General features: G+C 39.5%; 1 protein-coding gene across 7 annotated transcripts in view; it reads right to left on the bottom strand.

The window, feature by feature from the left end:
* KIAA1549 (KIAA1549 ortholog) overlaps positions 1 to 25,508 on the bottom strand; it is a 142,079-nt gene that overhangs the window by 50,665 nt on the left and 65,906 nt on the right. For 4 of the 7 annotated variants that reach the window (XM_040544976.1, XM_040544970.1, XM_040544973.1 and 1 more), the window contains exons 2-9: positions 22,689 to 25,454; positions 21,169 to 21,257; positions 15,884 to 15,949; positions 15,178 to 15,355; positions 13,491 to 13,621; positions 11,746 to 11,929; positions 5,418 to 5,477; positions 2,568 to 2,713 (exon numbers count right to left, since the gene is read on the bottom strand). In XM_040544976.1, the coding sequence (XP_040400910.1) occupies positions 2,568 to 2,713; positions 5,418 to 5,477; positions 11,746 to 11,929; positions 13,491 to 13,621; positions 15,178 to 15,355; positions 15,884 to 15,949; positions 21,169 to 21,257; positions 22,689 to 25,454 (3,620 nt within the window). The remainder of the gene's footprint in view (positions 1 to 2,567; positions 2,714 to 5,417; positions 5,478 to 11,745; positions 11,930 to 13,490; positions 13,622 to 15,177; positions 15,356 to 15,883; positions 15,950 to 21,168; positions 21,258 to 22,688; positions 25,455 to 25,508) is intronic. The other 3 variants (XM_040544974.1, XM_040544972.1, XM_040544975.1) reach the window with 1 other exon arrangement.

Raw genomic sequence — 25,508 nt, 5'->3', positions numbered from 1 at the left:
GCATAACTATCCTCACATCACAGGAATATTGATGTGGTCAGGACACTGCCTATGAAACCTGCTGTAAGCATGAAAGTCTTCCCCGGGCTCAGACTCCAGGTTCCTATCTCTAGAGCTGCAGCAATTACAGGCCAAGTTTACAGCACCGCTGCACACATGAAACTCGGTCGCTCCAGTCCTAGCATAAAGAAAAAGCTAGTAACTTGTTTGGTTGGGCCTTTGAATACACAAAGTAATCCTGGTGAAAAGATCGTTACTTCCTAAAGAATTTAATATTAAGGCAGAACTATTCCTTAATTATCTATCTGCATTATATGAGCCAAACCTTAGCCAACCTGTTTTGTTTTCTACAGAAATGCCATTTCAGCATGCATGTTCTCTGCTGCAGTAATCATCGAAGTATTTGAGCTTCTCTATGCAGAGTACCCAGGTTAGAACATGGCTCTGAGAGCTGGGTGTGGGGGAGAGAAGAAACAGTAGGATTACTGAAATACTCAGACATAACTGATGAAGCTGTGGGAAGTCACCAGATACCTTCACTAATGCAAGGAAATACTGCAGAGAAGAAAAATACAAAGAACATTTTTTTTCATTTATTTGCACACAGGTAAAAGTAGGTGCTCTGGAAGATCCAGCCACAGGGCACAAAGACTCACCTAAAAGCACATGGCCAAACTCTTATGAACAAATTTCTAAGGCTGGTTGTGTCTGAATGGGATTCTTCCCTGTATGTCTCCTTAGGGCACCAGCAAATGACTAAGTCAAAACCAGATGACACAAAAAAGGTTTGTTCATTTTCTAGGAGTTAGGAAGTTGGCCTCAGAGACAAAATATAAATAATCAACTCTAAGGGAGCGTTAAGCATCAGGTAATTAATGCAATTTATGTTTAATAAAGTCTATTTGAGATACCATAAACCAACAGCCTCTAAGGCTCTTACCTACCATACACCTAAATATTCTGTGAATGCATGCAAACAAGCAGCTGTGATACCTGACAGTACCTACCAAGATTCATGCAGGAAAGCACCTCACTGATCACAGATACCTAGCAGTGAGGATCACACGCTGCAAGCGTATCATCCACTCTCCTTCAGCCTTCTTCTCTTCCACACCTCCCGTATTACGGTGCTAACCGTATTGAACAGTATTGGCTGTAAGCACCTGGAACAGCCTTGTGTTGTGTGGGATGGTAGGGTGCGCTGAACATAACTAAGAGAATCCTCCACTGCCGAAGACAGCAATTTGCAGACTCTTCACACTAATTAAGTAGCATAAATGAGCAGCATTGCTGCTTGGGACATGAGCTGCAGAGTTCTCTCATATCCCAGTAAGTAATACAAAGTTATTAGAAAAACACTATTTTCCAAAATACTATTCTTTAGCTAGAAAGGACCTGCTTGGAATCTCGCGCAGGAAAAAATACAAATGACTTTGAGCTTTATTATCTAAAATAGTAAAACCATAATCTACATGTACACATTTTATAGGCTATGGTATCTTTGCTAGCAACATAAGGATTATGTGTTTATTTTATATGCAAAGGGAGGACTGAGGCATAAAGAACAAAGTGCAATAAGAGGTGTTGGGAATAAAAGACATCTATTTACAGCAATTCAAAGCTGCATTAAAGAAAAATAAAAGTAAAATCAATTACTGAAACAGATGTTTCCAAGACAGAAAAACAAAAGAAAGAAAATCCCAATATCTGAAAATTTAAGTGCTAGCAAAAACTGGAAGGTTAAGTAAAGATAATAGGTTTGAACTACAAGAAGGGCCATCTGTGAGATAAACGAACTGCTATTGACTTAGCTAGAAAAAGGAATTTTTAAGAACATTATTCTTAAAAAATGGTTTTCAGCTTTTTGAAATGACTAGAAGAACATGTGAGGATTTATAAATTAAAATTAAATATCCAAGCCTTCATGGACATTATGTCAATAATTCCACCTGAGACAAAACTATAATGAAGCACAGGTCTTCAGAAGCTGTCACACGTACAAAATTTGATGTAATTTATCGATCTTACTTAAAAGCCACTCCTGATCACAGGAGTGACCTATGATAACTAGGGAGTTAAGAGTCAGAATATACTGCTCTACTGCTGCATCAAGCAGCATATGATTCTATTTCATATTTCTACACTGTCACCAAAACACCATAGAGAGCTGTGAAGCAGCTGTTCCAGCAAAGTACCTTTTTGATTCAGATGACCATTCTATCTCATTCTTCCAAGGCATCTCATGCAAGTCAGACAAGATAGCTGTTTTTTTGAATAGGATGTTGATAAAATCATTTGCGATGTGGTTTTTAAAAAGTCATTAATTTTTTTAATAGACACTTAAAATACTCAGCTGTTTCCATTTGTTATTTTTAGTTTAAAAGACAACCAGTTAGCCAGAAGAACCACATTTCAAGTACAAAACACAAGCATCATCAACTAGCTAAACTAGTCAAATGTGATACATGCTTTTGAGTTATCTTTTCTCAACTCAAAATCTAGGTATTATGAACTTATTGAATAATTTATTCCCCTTTATTTCTTCTCTGACTTTGAGCTCTTAATACCTGCACAATGTTGCTGCCTGCAAAACTGGCTCGTCTCCATATCCGCCCTCTGGCCAAAGCCTCGTTTAACAGGTGAGCTAGCTTCCGCTCCATCTCAGCCTGAAATACTTCCTCCTGAATTCGCTGGTCGACGACACCCAAGAGAACTACATTGCAGAAAAAGTAACCCAAGAACACAAATGAATTAGTAAAAGTTTTCAGTGTCTTTTCTGCAACTTCAGTTACAAGCGTTGAGTCACTCTGTGACATCTCATGGACAATTCAAGAGCAGCAGTATTCTTGGGGGAATACTGGGAAGTTAAGCCAGTGGTTACACATTAGAAAGGAAGGCTTTGTATCAGGAAAAGTTAAAAGAAATAAATTAAAAAAAAAAAAAGGACAGAGGGCACTTTTGGAATCTCAGAGAGTCTAGGCAGACACAGAATGTTGAAGAAAATTTAGATTTTGAAAAAACAAACATATGAACATCCAATGAATTATTCAAAAACAACCAAAAGAGAAAATTCAGCTAAATTGCTTGCAGCAACTACTTTCAATCAAAATTTTGTGTTTGAAAGTGAGACACAGTTGGAAATGGGCAGGGCAAGGGTTCAGAATCAAGGTTAAAAAATAAGAGCACGTGAATGAACCTGTGTTTTTCAAGCACATCTTCCCTAGATAAAATCAAGAGTACCAAGTATGCCAATTAAAGCGCACACACAAAAAAATAGTTAGTAGCCCCACCAACTTCACTCCCTAACCCCAGGTACTCCAGGTCACTAAGGCAACTGATGCTGAGATGAATACCTGAGAAACAACACGCAGGAAACACCAAAAAACTGTGGACCTTTGCCAACATGATGGCATCCAGAAAAAGTAAAATGGAGTTAATGGAGTGACAGTCATCTGAACAATCCAATTAAAAAACCTTAAAGGATAGTACACTGACTCGCCACTGACATTAGCAAAATAATCCAGTTTTCATTCCTGAGGCCCTCCATTATAATGGTTTATTTTTTAAAAGGTCCCTTTTTCAGTAAAGCTTTTCATGTTTGCTTACTTAAGTGTGGTGCTTAATAAAAAGCAATTTGATTAGATAAAATCAATTAAATACAATTTTGTTTAAATTATTAAACAAAGTATAAAAACCACATTTTCCATTTAAAATTTTTCACTGCATATGTCAGAAAAAAAGGAAATATTTTCATGATTTTTCACAGAGATCAACAGCATGTCTGCTAAATTCAATCACTAATGAAGCATCTCAAAATCAAAGTCAAAATAAACAGACAGTGGCTTAGGGATATTATATACAGCAAGAACAACATTCTTGCCTGTGTATTGAATTTGAGTATCAGTTAGTTCTTCTTAATAGCATGAACTGTATTCTACAACCAAGAGTACAGCTACAGAGAACACTGCATTTCCCAATGTTTTATGACTACTGGGATACTTTAGAATACCCATGCACATATATCTTGGTAACTGAGTATTAAAAAACCCTCATCTTTAGCGTGCAGAAATTCTATCATTTTCCTTTGTCTTGAGTCATACCATCTGTCTAGAAGCAGCTATCAAATAATGAAAAAAGCCATTAATATAGAATGATTTTGCCCTTAAAATACAATATACATACTTAAAGGACTGACACAGCCAAAGTGTACTAGCTTTTCCCAGGATGCCTGCAAGAACTGGGATTACAAAAAAAATCCCTTTGTATCAAAGAAAGGTGCTGAAACTGGCTTTAAAACCTCATAGCCAGGAATTTTAGGGACAAAAAAAAGCGTGTGGAGGATGTGCATATGTTATTTCGGAGCTGGAAGAACCTTTTTTTTTTTACTCCAGGATCTAAGGAAACTTCCAACAAAAACAGATAAAAATAGATAAAGCAGGAGAGGGTGAGGGTATCTTGACCAAACTGACTGAAAAAAAGCCAACAAACACCTAAGAGGATGACGTTGGCTGTGCAATACACACAGGTAGATTCTCTCCTGTTACTGAACACAATTTGAAATTCTTCAGTAAAACAAACTATGTGGGCTTCAGAGGTTAAGCTGCAATTTGGCTTCCTGCTTAGAAGTACGCTGGTAACTAGTGAGAGGAGACAGGGATACCTGAAAAAAACAAAAAGTATGTCTATACTACTGGTAAACTATGGACGGAAAGGCTGTGGGAAGACAGAAGTGTATCCAGTGAGGCATCAGCACTGTAACAGCAAGGTTATTAGGCATAGCCTGGTTACCATTCAGCCTGTGTTGAAGAAGCAGGTGGGATCTACTGTGCTTGCAAGCAAGCTCAATAGCCTTTGAGCATCTAAAAGTGACAGCTCAACCATATCTGCTCATTGCAGAATAAAACATCCAACAGACTAGGGTGGGAGGGATCTACTGTGAATTAATCAGAAGAGATCAATGAAATTTGACGAAGCCGTTTCCCATACTCAGAACATAACTATTTTTATTCTGTTTTATTCCTGGCATGTTTTGGTACAAAGTGCTCCACAGAAAGAAAGTTCTTATTTTCACCTAAAATGAAAAAAAAAATCTGAAAATCAATGTAGGATATTGAAAGCATGCAGGGTAGATACTTTATGCCTGACAGCATAAGTTGTCTTGCTAAGAATGAACTGCCTTATAGACAAAAATTTTAATGTACATTATCAAGAAATTGCAATAGTTCATTCTAGACCCAGGAATTACATTTCCCAGATGTCCCAGGTCACCAGGCCTTCGGTTTTAGAATTTATTCAGCTTAGGCACATTACCACCCTACAAACACGCAGCACCCCCAGGGTATTGATATTTATCTAGGCTAGTTACCCTTCTAACAAAAATAGTTGCGCGCTTACTTACTGACATACACTGTACGTACCTGTTCTCACCCAGGAAGATTTCATTAACTGCGACACATTAAGCTTAGGATAATGAAAGGCTGAGGGAAAAATAGAATGGAGGAAAAACATCCGTTAGAACAGTACTCTCAACAACATACACACACAAAAAAAAGAAAGCACTTCGTACTTTATACTGTCAGTAAGCATCTTATTTACACAGATGTATTACAACTCCTGAGGCCGTGCAGACGCAGTGGTAAGGCAAGTGCTGTGAACATACACTCCCCCGGTTCGTCTCTGAACAAAAAGAAGCTAACTGAAGCAGTCAGATTTATTACCTGAAAGATTTCAAGCTGCTGTACTGAGGTCATTGCTCCTAGAAACTTAAAAGTAAAGCTCCCTGTGAATTCTGTTTCTTACTGAGCTAAATGCAGGATAATACTTCTGCTCAAAGTGCAATGAAGCAATCCATGAGTGTCTGAGAACGAAAACATGACTTCCTATGAGGCAGAAACTACATGGAAATATTAAATGCAAAGAATAAAACTGAATAGATCTGATTTGTGTTCCAGACTCGTGCAGATGGAAATATTTAAAATATATCACCTTGGTAAATTATTTTACAAAAATCACAAAGAAACACATGTAGAAGCACTGCTGTGGACAAATCTAATGGATTATGTGTTTGGCCTGATGGCCCCAAGCTTCCTGTATAAAGCCATGCTCCAGAGTGAAATCCTTGCCCCAATGAAGTGAATTAAGTCAATTTCCACCGATTTCAATAGGAATAAGACTTTTCCCAAGGTTTCCACTGGAGAGCAGTAAAGACATGTTGGGAGACAAGTGAAGATGGGGGCTGGGCCAACAGTTTCCTCAAGGGAAGTCTTAAGCTTTACTATGGCAATACAAAAGAGGAAGGGTCGTAACTTTCTCAAAATATTTAATCCAGATGCAGTTTGCTAAGCATACACAAAGGTTAATTTTTAAACTGTTTCATGGATAGAAAGAATGAACTGGTACATGCTAAACCAATTTAGAACAAAGCTGTCCAGTCTTCAGTTCCAGAGACAGTTTGCCACTACTGCATGTTTTAGACATGTAGAAAATCATGTTTTCTAATTTAATTGTGACATGATTTGTACAGTAGCTGACTTCTGTCAGCATACTTAAAACCCAATTCTTTGCCCCTTAAAAAGCTTACCAATTTTTTGCTAACATAAAAGCAAAGGAATTACTACTTACACTATCTTTTATTTCCACAGATTTATGGATAGTCTTGTGGAAAAAAAGTGAAAATGTGGTTATTTGCACCTTTATTTCAACAATAATAATACCACTAGCTTCAAGAGAACCACCTGGGAGGTACATTGTGACTTACTGTTCAGAATGGTATAAGAATATGGTTCTTTATTCTGAACATGAACATCAGTACTCCATACGCTGACCAGGGTGCATCAAATTTCCAAAACTCGGACACGCAAATAGCACCCTGCAGTCCATTTAATTTAACACATTTATTTTTGGTATACTGCTACATGATTCTTCTGAGCGTAGGTTATAGATTGGAGTTCTATTTGCTCCGGTCATGCAATTGTTCACTTCAATTTAGAAATACAACCTGAACAGAAAAGCATAAACAAAACTGGATCTGTGTTTTCCAAAGCATGGAAAGAGAAGAAAATCAAAAACCTTCCAATTGCCACAAAAGTTTGAACTGCTAACAGTTGCAGATTTTTTCTTCTTTTAAACCAAAATCATGCTTTGCCTCAATACTTAATGCGCTCTTCACGCTTTTGCTAATTAGTACTTGAAAATGATTTAATTCATGCAAATTACTGGATGACTATTCACTTAAACTTTTCACGGAATTAATGAAATTTAAAAATAAACTGACGAGCAGAAAATCTTGAAATTGAAAAGGAGGATGTGCCACGATCACTGGCAGCTAAGGCTGCGTTCTAAAACCTGACTAAGAATGCATGAAATGAAGGACACTTCTGCAACTCAGACAATGCTCCAAAGCTCTAAAGTACAGGTTCCAGCCCTTATATGTCACAGGCCACTCCAGTGTCTCACTAAGACGTGTGGCCTGGTCCTGAGCTCAGCTGGAGTCTCAGCAATGCAGCATGATCATAGTTGCAATATTCCTAATCCTCCTGGAACTACTGTTTAAAACCAGCACAGACAAAATGCAATTGCTAGTTAGATTGCGGCTGGTCTGCTAATGACTATCGATGCATTAATGAAGTATACACTATCCCCATGAGAAGATTCTGTCACACAGTCCTCAAGTACCACACCATGTAACAGTGTTGACTTGATGCTGACTGAAAAAGGAAAGGGTCACCTAGCCACCTAGAAGTCTCTCGACAGCAATCTGAAGTACATGACTCCACTAACATGGCCTTTGCCAGGTATTCTGATAAGGATACGTCTGATCTTACATGAAGACATGGAACTATGCATGCTAGAACTGGTACCACATTGATTGTTCGTATTTATGATAAATGGAGGAACAGTAAGAGAAAGCATGGAAGGAATGAAGTATTTATATTTAGTATGAGAAGACATCACCCAAAAATTAAGATTCCATGGAAACACTGGGGTGCAGTATGTATTAAAACACTATTTGTTAAAAATCTGATCCAAAATCCACTCTGAGAAAAACTACCAAAAAATCTGCAGTCCTTGGACTGTATCATATTATCTTATCCTATTGGCCTTGCAACATCTCCAAGGTATCTGAAATAGATGCCACCCATCAAAGTGCTAGTTATGGCACTGAAAAACAGTCCCAAGGCAACTCTCTCTATTTAAAGCCCTAATAAAAAAAGCAATATATTTGGGGTAGGCTCACAAAGGCCAATATTCCTCATGTAGTCCAGTGTTAGCCTTTGCATGTCCTCAGAGAAATCTTACAGCCATAAAGACATACTAAACATATTCCTTTCTACGTGTTTTTTTTTTTTTGTTGTTGTTGTTTTGTTGTTTAAAAAAAAACATTAGCACCTAGGAACTGTGACTAAACATGGTTTTCTTTCTGCTGACATGTAGTTCACAACCATGTAACCAAATGAGTTTGCAATCTGAAATGTGAGATGTAAGGTGGACAATGCAAAGTTAGCAGGCAGAACAATGTAAACTGGACATTTGAACATAGCATGTTGCTGAAGTCACCTAGAAGTCTGTAGGGCAAAAAAACAAGTCTGGAAGTTTCCAGGCCTGGCCACTCCAACAGCCCTATTCCTGTACAGAACAGTCCATTCTGTCAAACAGACGACTTGTACTGTAGAAACTTACTTTGATGAGTGCAACAAGAAAAAAAAAGACTAAGAATTCCTGCTGTTAATCATGTATTGCACAGGGACAACCCACACACTTTAAAGTATAAGCAGTATATATCAATTATGTGAAAAACCCAATGAAATAACTGCGTGCAAAAGGCTATATGAAGTGAACAGGAAGCAGGGAGCAAATACATTCCTTCAAACAAAGCTCGTATTTGGGATAGCAAAAGCAAGATCTCACTTCACTTAACGATGCTGAGTCACAGTGACATTACACAAGCAGCTTGTCCTTCGTATGAATCAGTGTGAACCCTCTGACAGCTCAGCTCACCTACAGATCAGTTCTTTTTCTTCAGGTGCAGGCTATGAAACTTGTCAGATGATATACAGAGCCCTAAGGGGGGGTCACCACCAAGCATATAACTGCTACCAGGCCTGGCAGTCAAGGCACAAACACCATAGAACCGTATGGTAAGGAATATTTCACATTTACATATAAATATACCTTCCAAAACTCCCCCCCAAATCATGTTGAAAAGCAGAGGGTTGCAAATAATTTGCACAGAGCAAAGTAGCTATCCGTCAAAGGACAATCTTCACAACACCTTGCCTGCTACAACTGCTCTGCAGACTAAAGGAAAACATGGGAACAGAGCATAGAAAATCAAAGCATTTAGGCACCTCACTGCCAAAGTAGCTCTGAGAATCTGGCTGTTGGTCATCCTCAAGCAGACTGCTGAATAAGATGTCTCAGAACAGATCTGCCCAACACTGCTGAGCCTTTGGACGTGATTTCTGGCCCTGAAGATCTAAAATGATTTGGCTCAAAACACAGCCACAGTAACAGTGAAAAAAAATATGTGGAAACAGCTAAAAGTAACTGAGTGAGGATGCCTCGCTTACAGAAGTGTATGAACTACGTCCATTATTGCTTGCTGACAGACAGACCCATAGCTCTGAACAAGCTGAGAAGCTGCATTCTCACTTTGCTGACTTACCAAATGGCACCACGTCTGGTGTTCCACAACACTGAAACCAAACACACTGAGGCACTACTGAGACCAAACCAGAGAAGTGCAAATCTTAATGAGCTGTCCTGCAGTGGGCTAAATCTATAATTAAATAAGAGTTGCTCTAGTGACATGCTGTCACAGAGCTCCACTGGCATCGGCCAGGAATCAGTCCCAATGGCTAGGCACTACAAGCATGCAAATAACATGGGAGGAGTTCCTGGTCTGAGCACTACATGAATTAGCTTTACATTTCTTAAATACCATTAGGGGTGGAGGGGGGAAAAGAGCAACACACATGCATGTTTAATAGCAATGTTTTTCCCCTATGGCCAGTCTTGTCTTTCAGGATATATTGACCTTGGTAGAAATTCTGTTATCATCTAATTGCACTGCACCACCATCACACAATCTGGAAGATGGGATTCTCAGCAAGGAGCAACCTGCAAATTCACTACACTACAAATATCTCTCCAGAATATGTGGACATAAGTAAAAATTGTAGGATCATATGTGTGTACTTCACAGGGAAAAAAATGTCAAGACGCTAAAAATAATTCCCAAGAGACTAAAAGTAATAAACTCAAGGGCAAAGGTGAAAAAAAATCCATGCATAGTGAAGAGAAACGTCTTTCAAGCAATCATGGCAAGAAGAACATTTATTTTGAATTCAGTGAGAGACAAAGATCACAGCCCACAATCTGAGAACTTCTGTGGCCTCACAAGGGACAAGGAAATGCTATGGACAAGAATTCTCAAGGCTTTTGGTCCTGGCTCATTTAAATACCGCTACCACTACAAAGGTACAGTCTATGTGAGACCAAGTGAGAACAGAATTATTAAAAGGAAATGAGAAGGTTAATACAACACCTGCTACATTTTTAATTGGTTATGAGAACAGAGGGATCAAAATCCCTCAAAATTAAAACAAAAGATTAAAAAAATGAATACTACTTCTAGTCACTGGGAAATTATCTTGTGCAGTCACTGTATATAGATTTAAACGTGCTGCACAGCACAACTTTCGGTGACAATCATTCTCTTTGCTCTGTCTTCATTGACATACTACTGTACAGCTGCACAATGAACAACACCTACCACTAGGCCTGATTTTCCATCAGACATTTGACTGTATAGACGGAATCACTGTGTCAGGTGCTATGCACCTGTATAGCCCACAAAAAGTAACTCAGGTGATTAAAAATCTGCATTGGAAAGTACAATGAGATAGGAGAAACTGGGAATTAATGGACTAGATTAACATGAATGGGTTCCACCAGGAAAGGCAGTACTGTTCTCTCATGATCTGACTTACATTCATGAGTCATTGTTGTAATGAACAATCCACTAGTGTACAAGGATTATTGTTGAACTGAGATACTTGGCATATTTATGAGACTGAGGTCACCTGCAAAATCTAACCAAACATAAGCTGTCAAGAATGAACATCAAGGAAACTGCTTTGCAGGCAGTTCCCATTAATCTAAGTTTACAATGACCATGGACTGGAAAAAGTGACTTGCAATGCAAGTAGTACACAGAAAGTGAGTAAGATACTTAAAATACCTTAAAAGATACATGACTACTTAAAAAAGCATTGCTACTGACTACATGGGCAAATATAAACTTATCCTGACACTATCCCATGCCTTCTAGAAGTCAGTCACAGTTGAGCACAGCACAGAGCCCAAGGTAGTAAACACTGATGACGGGCAGCAAAGGCATCGTAGACATAATAAAGACATACTGCACAGAAGTATTGATCAAAGTGACTATCTTTTTGTTGTTTGTTTGTTCTAAAGTATCTAGACTAAGACCAGGGAAAATGATGCCAGGTTCAGCACAACTGGTCCAGTGCAGAAGGAAAGAATGATGACAAAAGCAACAAGTTGCTGTAACGCTGACATACGCCACGTGAGCAGAGAGGTACAGACTTGCCCAGCAGAATTTATGATACAAGTCAGGTACTTAAAGATGCATTATCACTTATGAACAAAATTAATTTTACATAGTAGGGGAAAAATTACTAAAAAAAAATGTATTTTGCAGTTTTGGCAACAAGTACTCACGTTCAGCAATTTGCTGCACAGGAAAACCCAGATAGAAGCTGAATTCCACCACGGACAAGTTTCTTAACTGTTCACTGACTTCGGACCCATTTAGAAAACCATATCTATCTCGGATGGCAAAAATGATGCTCACGGGGCCCTGACGAAATGCAGCCCCGGGCCTACTCAGAGTTATATTCAGTATCTGAAAAGACAAGATTGGAACACTGTCAGCAAAATCAAATCACTGGCATATCTATTTGTTCCTTGACAGATTTTTTTTTTCCTAATGTGAGGGGAAAGTATTTTATATCAAAGCAGAGGAACATCAATTCCAGATTGCTTCGGCATACTGAGTCTCGAAGAGGCAAAGTTACACATGCATTTTCTTTTTAAGGATTATCCTTTGAGGTCATTCATAATCCACAATGATCTGAAAGCTATCATTCAGAAAACGATGGAAAAAATGCCAGATGAATACCAAACTGTATGGAACAGACAGGAAAACACCATGACAAAGACATAGTATGAAAATGGCTCTTGGTCAAAACCTACTGCATCATGCATACCCAGATCCTACAACTGTTAGAAGTCTCACTCTGCCACCTATGTACAGAGCAACTATGTATATACAGACAAACCTCTTCCAAGCAGTAATAAACTATTTAAAAAGAAAGTTTGCTAAGTTGATAGGCCAAGAAGTTGTTTTGCATATTCTGTGTTCGTTCTATCCATATTCTATCTATATTGCTTCACTCAGCTGTACAGTTTTGAGTACATATCTATGCACTTTACTATATGTACTACATAGTACTTCATGTACTATGAAGTTTATATCATATTTACTGCTATGACCATTTTATGGTAGCACTGACAGGCATTTATGGTGCCCATTAAATAGCACCTTTTTTTTTTAATACTAATTTTAGTATTACAACAAAGCTAGAAAAAATTAAGAATTCAGAGAGAAGAGGGAGTTAGTCTCATAAGTTGAAGGCTGCCCACAGAGGTAGTAGAGTCCCTGTCCCTGGGTGTGTTTAAGGAAAGGCTAGTGGGGGCTTAGGGACATGGTTTAATGGGTGATATTGGTCATATGGGAATGGTTGGACGAGATGATCTTGGAAGCCTTTTCCAACCTTAAAGATTCTATGATTCTATTGACTATCCAGGGAGTTTTAAGCTCTGCCACGATTCAGTACCCAGCACATACTCAATACATTTCACATATGAAGTTCCAGTAGCAGCTGCCACAGACAGTGGCATCATGTACATATAAGTATTTATAGAACTCAGAAGCAACTAGCATGTTTGCTCATATAATGACAGTCAGTGTGTGTTTCGGTATTTCCTAATAGGATCCCCTGAGTGGCAACAAGACCTGAAAGGTGTCTTCCAACAAAAACATACTGACCACACCCTATCCTGTAATAATAAAATCCAATGAGAATGAGTTTGATCAGGGTTGGGGCAGCCTTTATGTGAAAGTATAAGCCTGTTTATATTCCTATTATATTCACTAATAATTCTTGATATGCGTCATGATCTTCTTGGATCTTCTTTTCAATAACCTTGAAAAGAGAGTGATATATGGACCCAAATTATTTTGCAGGGAAAAAAATGACTTTATGACAAAGCCTCACTGTTCTACATGATCTAGATAGCAAGTCGTAGTCTGGGGACACCTAACTCATTTTACCAGCTGTGTTAAACAGGACAACTGGAAGTGAGGAGAAAAAGGCAACGATACAAAGCATTTTTCTTCTTACCTGCACAGTGAAGTTGTAGAACTCCTGGTGTTGTTTGCTCACCTCCATGAATGCCATTGTCAGCCCCTTTTCAATGCGCTGGCTGAAGTCGCAGAACCCAATATCCACATTTCGAGGCACAAACTGAAGCACTGAAGGCAAAGGGTACACATTATTCCTACAGACAAGTACTTCCATGAGAGAGAACAACATGAGCAAGAGAATCCTCACTCCATAGGGCTAGCACTTTTTCATGGAATTCAGGACATATTCAATGAAAACCTGGGTAGAAACACAGTAGAAATACATTTTGCACAGGTGCAGTAAATTCTCTACTTACTAGTATCTGTTGCAGCAGTAATTAGATTACCAAACGATACTACTTACAGAATACTCACTGTTTCCTCCTGTATACTGAAAGACCTTTGCTGCATACAAGCTTGCTAAAGGACTGGAGCACTGAATCAGCCACACTGAAATCCTTAGTTACCCCACCAGTTCAATGAAAATCTCAAGGAAAATAGTAACAAATTTCTTTGTAGACTGAAATTTAATATTTAACTTATCTAAAAGACCACACACTGGATCCACTCGTACACATCAGTATCAGTCTAACACTTTCAAAATAACCAATTAGCAGCCAATCTTTTAAATCTATATAGATACAGCTTAAAATCTTTCACAGGAAAGAAAGAATGAGCACAGGAAAGAAAGAGTGTGCAGGCATACAGACCCCTAGCTATGCACACAGCTATCTGCACATTTCCTGATATATTCTTACCCAAAGAAATGCTATCATTAGGTCACAGATCCCAATAGTAATATTATACAAAGATCAAGACAAGAAAATGCAGTTATCGTCTGTTTAACCATGCTAAGCAGTGGAAAAAGATGTCACGCACACAAGAGAACTGATGCTTCACAATTCAGATATTAACACAGAAGAAACGGCACATGAAACACACCTGAATAAAAGCAGCTATGTTTGACATCCACGTACTCTACTGCCCATATACTCAATTCCTGTTACTGTCTCATTACCCAGTCAAACACCATTACATGGTTAATATGTTACTTTAGAATATTAGCATTCATGGACTGCTGCCATACAGCAGCCATGGAAAGCTGAATGCTATATGAGCAATCCTTTTGCTCACTGATTCTCCTACACTGAAAATTCTAAAAAGCGTAATTTAAGGTAAACATAATCCAAAACGTGAGTCAAGCATTACAAAGTAGCTGCACTGTGATTTTACAAGTGTTTCCCACAAGCTTTGGCCTTCTCATCTTTGTAAAATGCTACAAGAGAAGTGGACATCAGGCTATTGACAGGCAAGGGGCCACTGAAAATAGACCCGCTTTGCAACATGAGAATACTCTTAACACTTAAAGCAATACAAAGAATGCTAACTCCTTTCACTTGTTTCAGTAGTGAACCATCAACTGAAATATGAAGCAAGGAAAAGAGCATACGTATTTTGCAATTCGCTAAGAAAACTTTCCTGAAAAAAATCATGAAATTACAGGATTAATTGTCTACAAATTATTTACAGCAAGTACTTCTTTAACAGCCAAGAGTGAATGCTCACAGCAGTGGAACACAGGGTTTTTATTTGATCTCACGTACTTATCACAACTCTCCGCAAGTGAAGAAGTGTGAATCAGTATGAAGCTACACCTCCTCTTCTTTGCGTCAGGAAGAACTCACCTGTCTGAACCTGGAATCTGTTATCAGGCATGGTGAAAGAAGGATGCAGCGAGAGGATCAGGGGGCTCTCACCACGAAGAAGACTGCTGTTCACAAGCACATTTATGACAGCTATCGCCGTGTAAACAAAAGGACCTGATGTCACCAAGAAAGCATATTTCGGGGAAATTTTATAAACCTAAAAAAAAAATAAAAAAATCTTCAACGTGAAATTTTGCAACAACACTTTAGATCTATAGAGTCCTGGGCATTTCAAAGCTTAGACCTCAACATGTAAGAAAATGCAATCTTTATTTTACACAGATAGAAACACACACACTCTGACAGCGCTGTGCCTCGCAGCCTCTGCTCCAGTGCATCAGAAAGGCACTTACCCTCTGCTAAGAGTACCTACTGGAAAGTCTCCAGTGCAACACACCTACCTCAGCACTTCTCCATATATCACATCACAGCACAGTGGCACTCCACCTCGTCTGCATTCCCCAGCAGTACGTAAGAGTTCCCATACAAATTGCTACCTACTTACTGAACCATTTGCAGAGCTTCTGCACTTCAGGCTTGTGCTGCAGAGCAAATGCATCCTGCAACATTCACATGTGACGTGTGAGAAACAAAATACGTATAAGCTGTGTTTTATGGATATAATTCTCACACACAAGTATTCTGGAGAATGCTCCTCCTCATTTGCTTTCTTCAATTCAGTTACCTCAATTACAGTTTTCCTCCTCCAATTCATCTCCTGACATTGAGACTTCTCAAAAACCCCGAGGAGCTTTAGTCATCATGTAAAAGAAATGAAATTGAAAGTTAAATATGAACCTAGGCAAATGTTTCCAGGCAGATGCTTTTACACATTATTATTCTGTCACCTAAGTAAAAACAAACTGAAGGCTTTTATTTATTTAAACACATTGCGATGCCTTCTCTCCCTAAGAGAAACTATCTCAATATCAAGGACTCTGATTTCCCCAGCATTATTTTTTTCCTATTTGTTTTACTTCATGGTTTGTTTAATTTGCCCTAGGCAGTCACACTACAGTATTTTGAGATATCCAACACGATGGCCTCACAAATAAATAATCTAAACCAGAGATGCAAATGTTCTGATAAATGTGCACCTCTTAAATGAATAGATGCTGGCATCTTGCAGGCTTTGCACCAGTGAAGGGATTTTTCAGATATGCTCAACTTCAAGATGAGCCTTATGGAAAAGCACAGTGCTACTTAAAGTGTCATCCCATGCTCCTTACTGGTATTTCTGCAATAGTGCACCATAACGATAATTGGTGTTTAGATGAGACAGTAAGCAGCCCTTTCCTGTCCTCTAGAAACACCATGTATTTCAAAGAGATCTTCACCAAAAGAAACTACCTAAGTAGCACAAGAAAAAACAACAACAACAAAAAACTGTTTTGCTCATTATTTCTTCCCTCCTCTTAGGCCACAAATATATGCAGCATCCTGCTTTTATAAATGGATTTAGACCCAGAGAATTCAAATTTGTTTGATATGAGTAATATGCACAGCTCTTTTGAGCTTTTCTTATCTGAAATTTTATCCTTTTATCTCAGGATGAAATGATCTCTGCAGCTTCAGTTTGTCAAATGAAAAACAGCAGTTATAATGGGTAAGACATACAAAAAGTTACCATTACTTGCACACGACACCGCTTAAAAGCAAGAAAAAGAAGAGAGAGAATTAACGATCTTACTGACAATTTTCTGGTGATTTCTAAAACCATATACACTGAAGAAGAGAGGCCTAGAACAGCCTCTCTGCAGTACTATTGTCGTGGACTATAGTTAGGTATTTCAGACAAGAAAGCAAGCCTCTGATAACCAGCTCAGCTCCCTACACCTCTGACCTGTTCCAGTGCACCACAGATGCAGTATGAGCAACCTACCCAGAGACTCCTCTGAAATTTTGCATCGACTTCTTCATCTTAACAGCTAACGCTCATGCCTCCCTTTTGTGCTCCTTTTTGGGTGAAAGTAATGCCACAAGAATGGAAACATAAAATACTTTTTAAGTGTAATTTTAAAGTAGGTAGGTTAGAACTACTGTAGGTGAAAGCAATAGCTATTTCTGCTTGAGATATTGCAGCTTTGTCTTAAGCTACATCTCTACAACTTAATTCAGACACCAGAAGTAATACAGCCATGTTAGCATGATGCTGTTTACAAGGTAATTCACAGAGAAGTTTGGAAAGTTATCTAGGATAGATGAGCACAGCTCAACTCTAGCTTCACAAATGAGAACAGCTCCTCTTGGCACAGCTCTAATGGTTCCCAAACCCAGCCAGTCAGCCAACCCTCTCTTGGAGGTTTCACTTCTACTGCCAGGACAGTGAGATGCTATCAAACTAGCTAGCTGAAGCACCCCAGTTTTAGAGCACTACCTATTCAAGTAAGCAAGTACAATTTCTTACATTAAATAAGCACAGATTTCTTACCTTAATACCTTGAGCCATGAATCTGGAGAAGCACTCAAAACTCAACATGCACAACTGAGTCACCAGCAAAAGCAGAAAGCTTCAGTACAAACCATTGCACCTTCTCAAATTCAGCCATTTCTTCTCCTAAACCAGCTAATCCAACCCTGCTGTTTCCAGGATACAGCCTCTCTCATTCAAAGCCAATCTGACAAGACATGCATCTCGTATGGCAAGTTTTTAAGTCCTAGTTTATTAGAGGCTAGAAAAGTATTTGGGGAAAACATCACTGCTTGCTTACTCTCTCTCTTTTACTTTCTCTAGGCATTTGCTATAGATTACTGTCAGCTAAACTATTTGATTAGATGCACCTTTGGTACTATCTAATCCATGCCTACATACCACTGTATTATGCTGTGCAAACATCTGGCATAAGACATAAAAAAAGGATTTCCTCACCACCACCTTATTAAGCATTCTGTAATGAGTCTGCAGGGAGCATTTAACTTCACAAAGATGGGCTACAAAGGCTCACAGGTCTTAAAAATGAAACAGATTCTGCCCCTACACACATTAGGATCCTAAGGCAACTATTCTCCCACCATTTTCACACATCTAAATGGTAACAGCCACAATTTCAGCAGCAGCGAGTAGCAATGAATGTTACAGAAGCCAGTGCAAATCCACAAGGTGGCATCTTTGAAAAAAGTATTTAACTGCCAGACAGTGAACTTGTTTCCTTACTTTTAAGGCAGAGGTTTACAGATTTTGGATTACAGAAACCTATAGGTTGAGGATAGGTCCAAAACCCCGGATTAAATGCAGCAACAAAGTGACTGTGGCATACATTACACTGCATGATAAAAATCCCTAACAAAAATGAGGCCGACAAAAAGCTTTTTTCTGTTTGTATGAACTTAATGGCACCAGGGTCCTTACAGCAAGTCACTGCCAATACTTTTTTTTCCTCTTGCCCTAGTGCAACAAAGCTAAAGTCAACTGAAGATTGTCTAACAAATCTTACCCAAGTGTCCTAAGATTTACATTAGAGAGAGTTGACAAAAAATTGCTCTAGTTCAAAGAACAGGCAAACAATAGGGTCTTATTCTTCTGCAGATGCAATGCATTGAAACCAACTCAAAAGAGAGAATTTTAAAATTTTCAGTTATTCTCACTTTGCTAAGAAGAAAATTGTAAAAAAGTTTTTTCATTAGACAGGATTCAAGCCTGCCTCACTTTTTTCCTACTTCATCAGCTCAGAATGTTAGAAATAATAAAGAACCAGAGCCCAAAGTTTCAACTGAAAAAGTTGGGGAAAAAAGTAATTCTCCTTTCAGTATTAAACTTGGATTATATTTAAAGTGAGTAGCAGTCATATCCATCGCTGCCATGGATTTTATTTTTAAAGCACACGTTACTACCAAGTTAAATTTAACAAGACTGTCTCCTGATTTACTGTGCATTACATCACAACAAGGGAACAACATCTGGGAGCTGTCATAAAAGCCATAGTAAAAAAGCAGCTTAAGTAAGTGCACTGCTTCACCGTAACTTGCAAACGTACAACTCAGTTCCTGGGTACTCTTGACTAACAAGAGTCAGGTCTGCTTGATTAATTTAGTTCAGTAATATAAGACAATTCTGTGTAAAATTTTGCATTACGTCACCATTAAACATGCTGACATAGACAGCTCCTTATTTAAAATAACCGTTTGGTTAGTATTTTACTATTAGAGTTGAAGACATTACTTTTAGTGCAAAAATACCCATATCCAAGGCATCACAAAGAGAAGTCATATGATAGCAGCATTCTAGCATAAAATAAGCATAAGTGACTCCATGGAGATGTTTTCTCCTTTTGATAAAATAGAATTTGCAAAGAATGAAGCTCGACTAACTGCATTATGTATAAAAGCAATTGCCAGAAAGCAGCCTTAGAGCCAAAACACACTGTTGAGAGCTCTGCAAGACCACAGTGGGCATGAAATGAAAGACTAAAGGGTAAAAATATAAAGAAGAAAGATATCAAATGTTTGCTCTACTCAGCCTTCAGATATTTAGCAATATGTTTTGTATTACTGGCATTACTATTGTGACAGTAAGCACTTCCATATTACCAAGGCATATAAGGTCACTGAAAATCACTGTAGCTTCATCATCGTGAGCTTTTGACTTCTACTTGATTATGTCAGTTTGCACAATCCAAAGGTATAAATTCACCATCCAGAATAAAAATATTTAATTTGCAAAAATCCTTAAAAGCTTATGGGCAGGTATTGCTAAAAGGAACAAAACTAAACATAATCTATAGGGGCAGCTCACTGTGGCTGAAGCTTGGCAGAAATTTGTCACACATTTATCTTGACTGAGTAGGAGACAGGCATGTTCTCAAACAACAGACAAGAGCTGTTTAATTACTGAGTGCAGTGGTTGTGGCAGGAGCTGTCAAAAGACCATTTTCCCATACAGATCAGCAAGCAGGAAAAGGCACCGCCATCAAGGGCTTCTGTGCATGAAGATATTCAACTTACGTTCAACATTCAAGGTGGCACATGAGTTAACTTTATCGTGAAAGTGAAATCAGAGACTCAAAAAAAAGTAAGAAAATTAAGCTGGAACCACACTAGAAATGAGGTACTGCCTTGGTGCTGGGCTATCACAACCAAATGAACACAGAAATGACACACTGCAAGTGTAGCTGAACCTGCAACCTACACCCACAATTCCATTGAAACATTCCATTTTATCCCCAATATTGAATTACCTGATTACACAACAAATGTAACCCCAAAACACCTCTACGATCATTTTCCTCTCAGACAGAGGGTTTGAGGAAGAAGTGGATGAATAGAGTATTAAGCTTCAACTCAGTGGATACTCACTTCGAAGTTAGGGAACAACACTGAAATATTGTTCAAAGACAACTCCTTGAACATCAGCGGAGAGGATTTTTTTTTTTAAAGTACAAATTCTTTTACCATGTGAGTGGGGGAAGGAGAGGAGGGGAAGAAATCCAGTCACACCTACTTGAAGGCTTAAAAAATAACATCTTATCATTGCACACCTGATTTTTTTTCATCCTGCCTTTCCTGACAAATCCTGCATTTGGGATTCCACCACTTTCCATGTAAGTGCTGATGACCTCACTTGCAAGATAAAATGGCACAAGATGGTGGAGAATGGCTTACTTTGTTTAAGGCACTAAGCATATAATCAGCTAGCAAGAGAAACAACACTCTGTAACAGATATTTTAGAAGAGTAGAAGTTTTTCAGCTCACTTTCACTTCACCAGTTAGAGCAGGTGTGCAATAGTGGCAGGGCACTGCTTGATCAGCTATGACAAAAACAAGAAAGATCTACCCTAGAAAATCAATTACATTCTAAAAGTAAAAAATAAAAGTCATACATTTTAAAAAAGTTAACATTTAAGTTGGAATAAACCTTTCCGTGCTTTAGCATCATATACATTGTTCTTAAATCACTGTTTTAGCCTGTGAACTTAAACCACTATTGTGTTAGAGTGATCAAATAGCACTTGTACACACTTCATACCACTTACCTCTAGCTCTACTGATCGCCTGAACTGAACTCTGAGCACTTCTCTGATGGATTCACTGACATTTTGTAGAACAGCTCTTCGGGCCAGCACTGGAAATTAATGTCAGTCAGTAAATATACTTTAGCTTCATCTCTTAGGTTTTATTCAAAACTGCATTTTTCAATTGTGTAACACATGAAAAAGCAGACAGTGAGATCAACTGTGTCAAATGGACAAGACAATAGCAAGGAAACAGGGAAAGTTGTGACTGTATCCTAAAAAGTGACTTAAGGAACTCCAGGTTTATTTTCTCTCATTTTTGTCCATATCTATTGTCTTTAGTATTCTAGTCAAGCAATCTTCTTAAGAGCCACTCAGGCGTTCAAATAGCATCTGAAACTCGCAGCACATTCGGTCTGATCCACACACCACAATGAGCTTGCTGTCATAACGCAGCTCAAGTTTTGTAGGCAGTGCGTGGAATGCAGATATGGTCAGGAAAAAGCCACAGAAAATATGCATCTACTTTTCGCTTAAATAAAAGTAAACAAACATAACATTGATTGCTGAAAGGGATATCCACCAAGTAAGAAACTGCTTCAAAAACCCCACGCCCCTATGGATCTTACGTCTGCTTGAGACTCGCTATGGTCAAGGAGACAACTGACAAGTGTCACGTTGTCAGTCTGCATTGACTTCTCATCAGTAACTTGCCTACAAAACTACTCAAATTACAGGTGGAAATAAATCTTCGTCCTTACCAGCAGAGTCAGCTCACCTTCATATCTGGAGAATGAGATTATTCTCATTTTGCTTTCCATATTACAGCAAAGCTTAAGGACAAAACGTGTTGATTACCACAGAGCAGGCAGCATTTCTACAGCTGCCCTGGGTTAGTTCTCTGGTAGGTAGTGCCTTGTTAAAAAAGCCAAGGAGGTGGGAAAACACCAAAAAAAACAAAACCAGATGCTGAGACAATTGGTTCTGAAAAACACTAACGTCACTTTTTCTGGTTAAAACCACACCAAACCTAATAAGTATATGAGGAGCGAAAATATAAACATAAGCTAGGACAGTAAAATGATAAAAATGGTAACAAAGCCCAAAATATTTTTGAAGTCAAATTTTTTCTTTCATATTAAAATATTACCTCATGTGGACCTTATGCAAACAACAGCATCAATTTTAAGGAGAAACTTAGAACATTTGGCAGAACATTAACAGAATATTGTTCATTTTCCACCAATCAAGTGATAAAGCAGCCTCAAATATATGTACTTGTATATACGTATCAGCAACTTTAAAAGGCAGTTTCATTCACTGTGTAATGTCTATGTAATTCACTAGCATAGTGAACTCTGTACAACTGAATTCTGCTCTTTTCCAGAAAAAGTGATAGACCCGTGGTTTTACAGCTGTCTAAATTTGACACTATATTTCTCTGAAATAGTCAAGCAGCTAATTCAACCCCCACAGCCTAACTAAGGGCTCACAATACAGTGGTTTCCGAAAACAGAATCAAAATGTGGGCGATCTCTCACCGGCAGTGACAAGGTAAGCATCGGGGACCGCGATGTCGCAGACGTAGGGCTGCCTGGTGGTGCTGGCGGCAGAGGTCAGGACCGTGGCTCTGGGCCGAGCGGTGGTGGTGGGCAGAGGAGGGGAGGAGAAGATGGTGAGCAGAGGAGGGGAGGAGAAGGTGCCGGGGCTGCTGCCCGCAGCAGGCGTGCCGCGGCTGCTCGGGGTGCTAGTGGCAGCGGTTTTGGGGACAGTGCCAGGAGCAGCCGATGTGTTGGTACTGCCAGTTCCCGCTGGAACATCATACCCCGTGGCAGGGCGAGAAGTCGGAGGAAATGGTGTGGGAACGAGCGATGTGATCACAGATGGAGATTGTGTAGGAGAGGGAGCGACGCTGCTGGCATCGACACGCGGCATCAGGCTGTCAGGGCCTGCAGTCACAAGTGCTGTGGGGTGGGCGCTGCCCTCGCTGTGGGATGTTAAAAGCAGCGTGGCGTTAACTGTAGCACCAGTATCCTCATCAGAAGCCAGAACAGTTGAGAGCAGAGATGAAGACACGTTTAAGACAGGAGTTATTGGAAAGGGAGTAAACAGAGAGATCAGACTCGTCTCGTCGAGCAGGACACTGCTGTTAACAGGCTCGGTGTCGGAAGCAGGCAGCACCAGGGTGGGAACCACAGGCTGGAAGGAGGAGGGCGAAGGCTCTAACTGAGAGGTAGCTCCTGTAACAGCTGAGGTAATCACAACTTCAGATCCCGCTACCAATACTGATGGTGCTTCCAGAAACACAGATGAGTCAGAATGCAAACCTGATGATGGCATTATTTCAGGAACGTGTGGACCTGGAGTAGAGGATGCATTTGAGTAGAAGTATGGTGCTTGTCCGAGAGAGAACAGAGAAACCTCAATGTTACTGGTAGAGCTGACAGCAGTAGCTAAGTCCCAGCTGGAAACATCCTCATAAAGTACTGATGTCCCAGTCAACAAGGTCTGAGGTAAGAGTGTTGATAAATCACTCTGCACGACAGAGTAAGAGTGTAGCATGGCTGACGACAAAAACGAGTAGCTAGGTTCAATCAGAAATGGTGTTGATAAAAGATTGGACGAGAAATCTGAAACTGTTAAAGATGGTTCTTCCCTTGTAGATGTCTTGTCAAGCAAAAATCCTGATTCTGATGGCCTAAGTTCTGGTGAGTCCAGAAAAGTTGTGTGACTGACTGCAGAAGACACTACCAGCTCACTCGGGGTGACTGCAGTTTCAGACAGAACAGTGGTGGCAGCAGGATGTTCTGCACCAGTGCTTGGTGGCGGTGAAACAGTTTCCATAGCAGAGAGGGAAAACTGGGCAGCAGAGATGTCCAGTGACATCTCTCCAGGGAGATGATGGTAGGAAGGAGAACTCATAGGTATTCTGTCATCAATGGCAGTGCCCACAGTGCTTGATAAAAACACACTTGAATCAGGGATCTCTGCAAATCTTGAAGAAAATGAAACAACTGGTCTTGATGGAAAAGAAGTATCAAAAATCTCAGGTGTAGGCTCATCGAACTCATACTGATCGGTAATTATAGTTGTAAATGGAGTTACTCCTTGTACTTCAGAGGCTTGGACTGACATGGTTTCAATGTAATCACCTGAGCCCACATCATGTTCTGGAGCAAAGCCTGCCTCTGGCAGAAGTGAAACCGAGTCACAGTATAAACAAGAACTGTATGATCTCGTGAAAGGCACTGGGCTTATGAGCTCACTAACAAGCTCAGGTTGACTCGGTATTTCTGAACCAGCAGGCAAATTTGGTGCTGTACTGGAGAAGTGGTATGTAAACAAGCTGGCATTAAGAACCGTACCAGCGTTAGCAGAAACGACAGCTGAGTGACCAGGGAAAGGTGCAAGTGGAAGACTGATTGCAAACAAACTGGGCTCAGCACTGGCTGCTGCAGCAGCAGGTGTGGCCCAGGGACTGCTTGGAGCAGGGTAGGTCCTTACACCGAGTACTTCTGTTGCCCAGCTACTCACATCAGTGTAATTGTCACCATTTGGGTCTATACTTTGTGCTGTAGCATCTGCTGCAACATGGCTATCTCTATCCAGCAACTGGAGATGGACAGGTGGCTCTCGTGAAGTTGCCTCAGAAAGCAGAGATGTTAAACTTCTGTTTACGTTTTCCCACACCTCACCCACCTCCTCTAAAGGAATGGGAGTGAAATAAATATCTGTATTTGGAGGGTGCAACAGCAAGTCTCTGCTTGAACTTAGAATTTCACTATCTGGTACAAAAGGCTTCAGTTCTGTGAGAGTGTTACTGGGACTAGGGACAGCACTTAGCGGAGTCTTTTGCTGTGCTGTTTTCAAGATTTCGTATGGTATAAAAAAGACAGATAATGAAGGTGTTAGCAACAGAGTTTCTAATACTTCTCTTGGTGGCTCTACTGTATTAGACTGATGATCTGGTAAAACTGCAGAAGACTTCAGTGGAGGAGTCCACTGTGCCTTTGGAAATGAGCTAATAAATTCATTGTCACTTAAGAATGCCTCATTGCTTGTTATGGAGACATCTACCGATGGCATACTTCTCCATTCTGAAATCCTGATCGTTTCTTCTTGGTTAAATGAAGTCACATCAAGGGGAGTGGTAACTGATGATAAAACTGTTTGAAGGAAATTACTTTCTTGGGACTCCAAAGTACTTTTTGCTAAGGCCATTTGTGTCCTGCTGCCTGATATGCTTTGGTGCACCTTTGAGGCCATTGAGAAAAAGGAAAAATTTCGCTGCTCCATGGATATCTCATCTAAATAAGGAGGGAAAGAGAGAAAAACAAAAAAACCACCAGATTAGCACAAGT

Source organism: Cygnus olor, chromosome 1 (genome assembly GCF_009769625.2).
Source record: "Cygnus olor isolate bCygOlo1 chromosome 1, bCygOlo1.pri.v2, whole genome shotgun sequence".
In the NCBI taxonomy this organism is placed as follows: domain Eukaryota; kingdom Metazoa; phylum Chordata; class Aves; order Anseriformes; family Anatidae; genus Cygnus; species Cygnus olor.
This window is presented reverse-complemented; position numbering and strand designations above follow the sequence as displayed.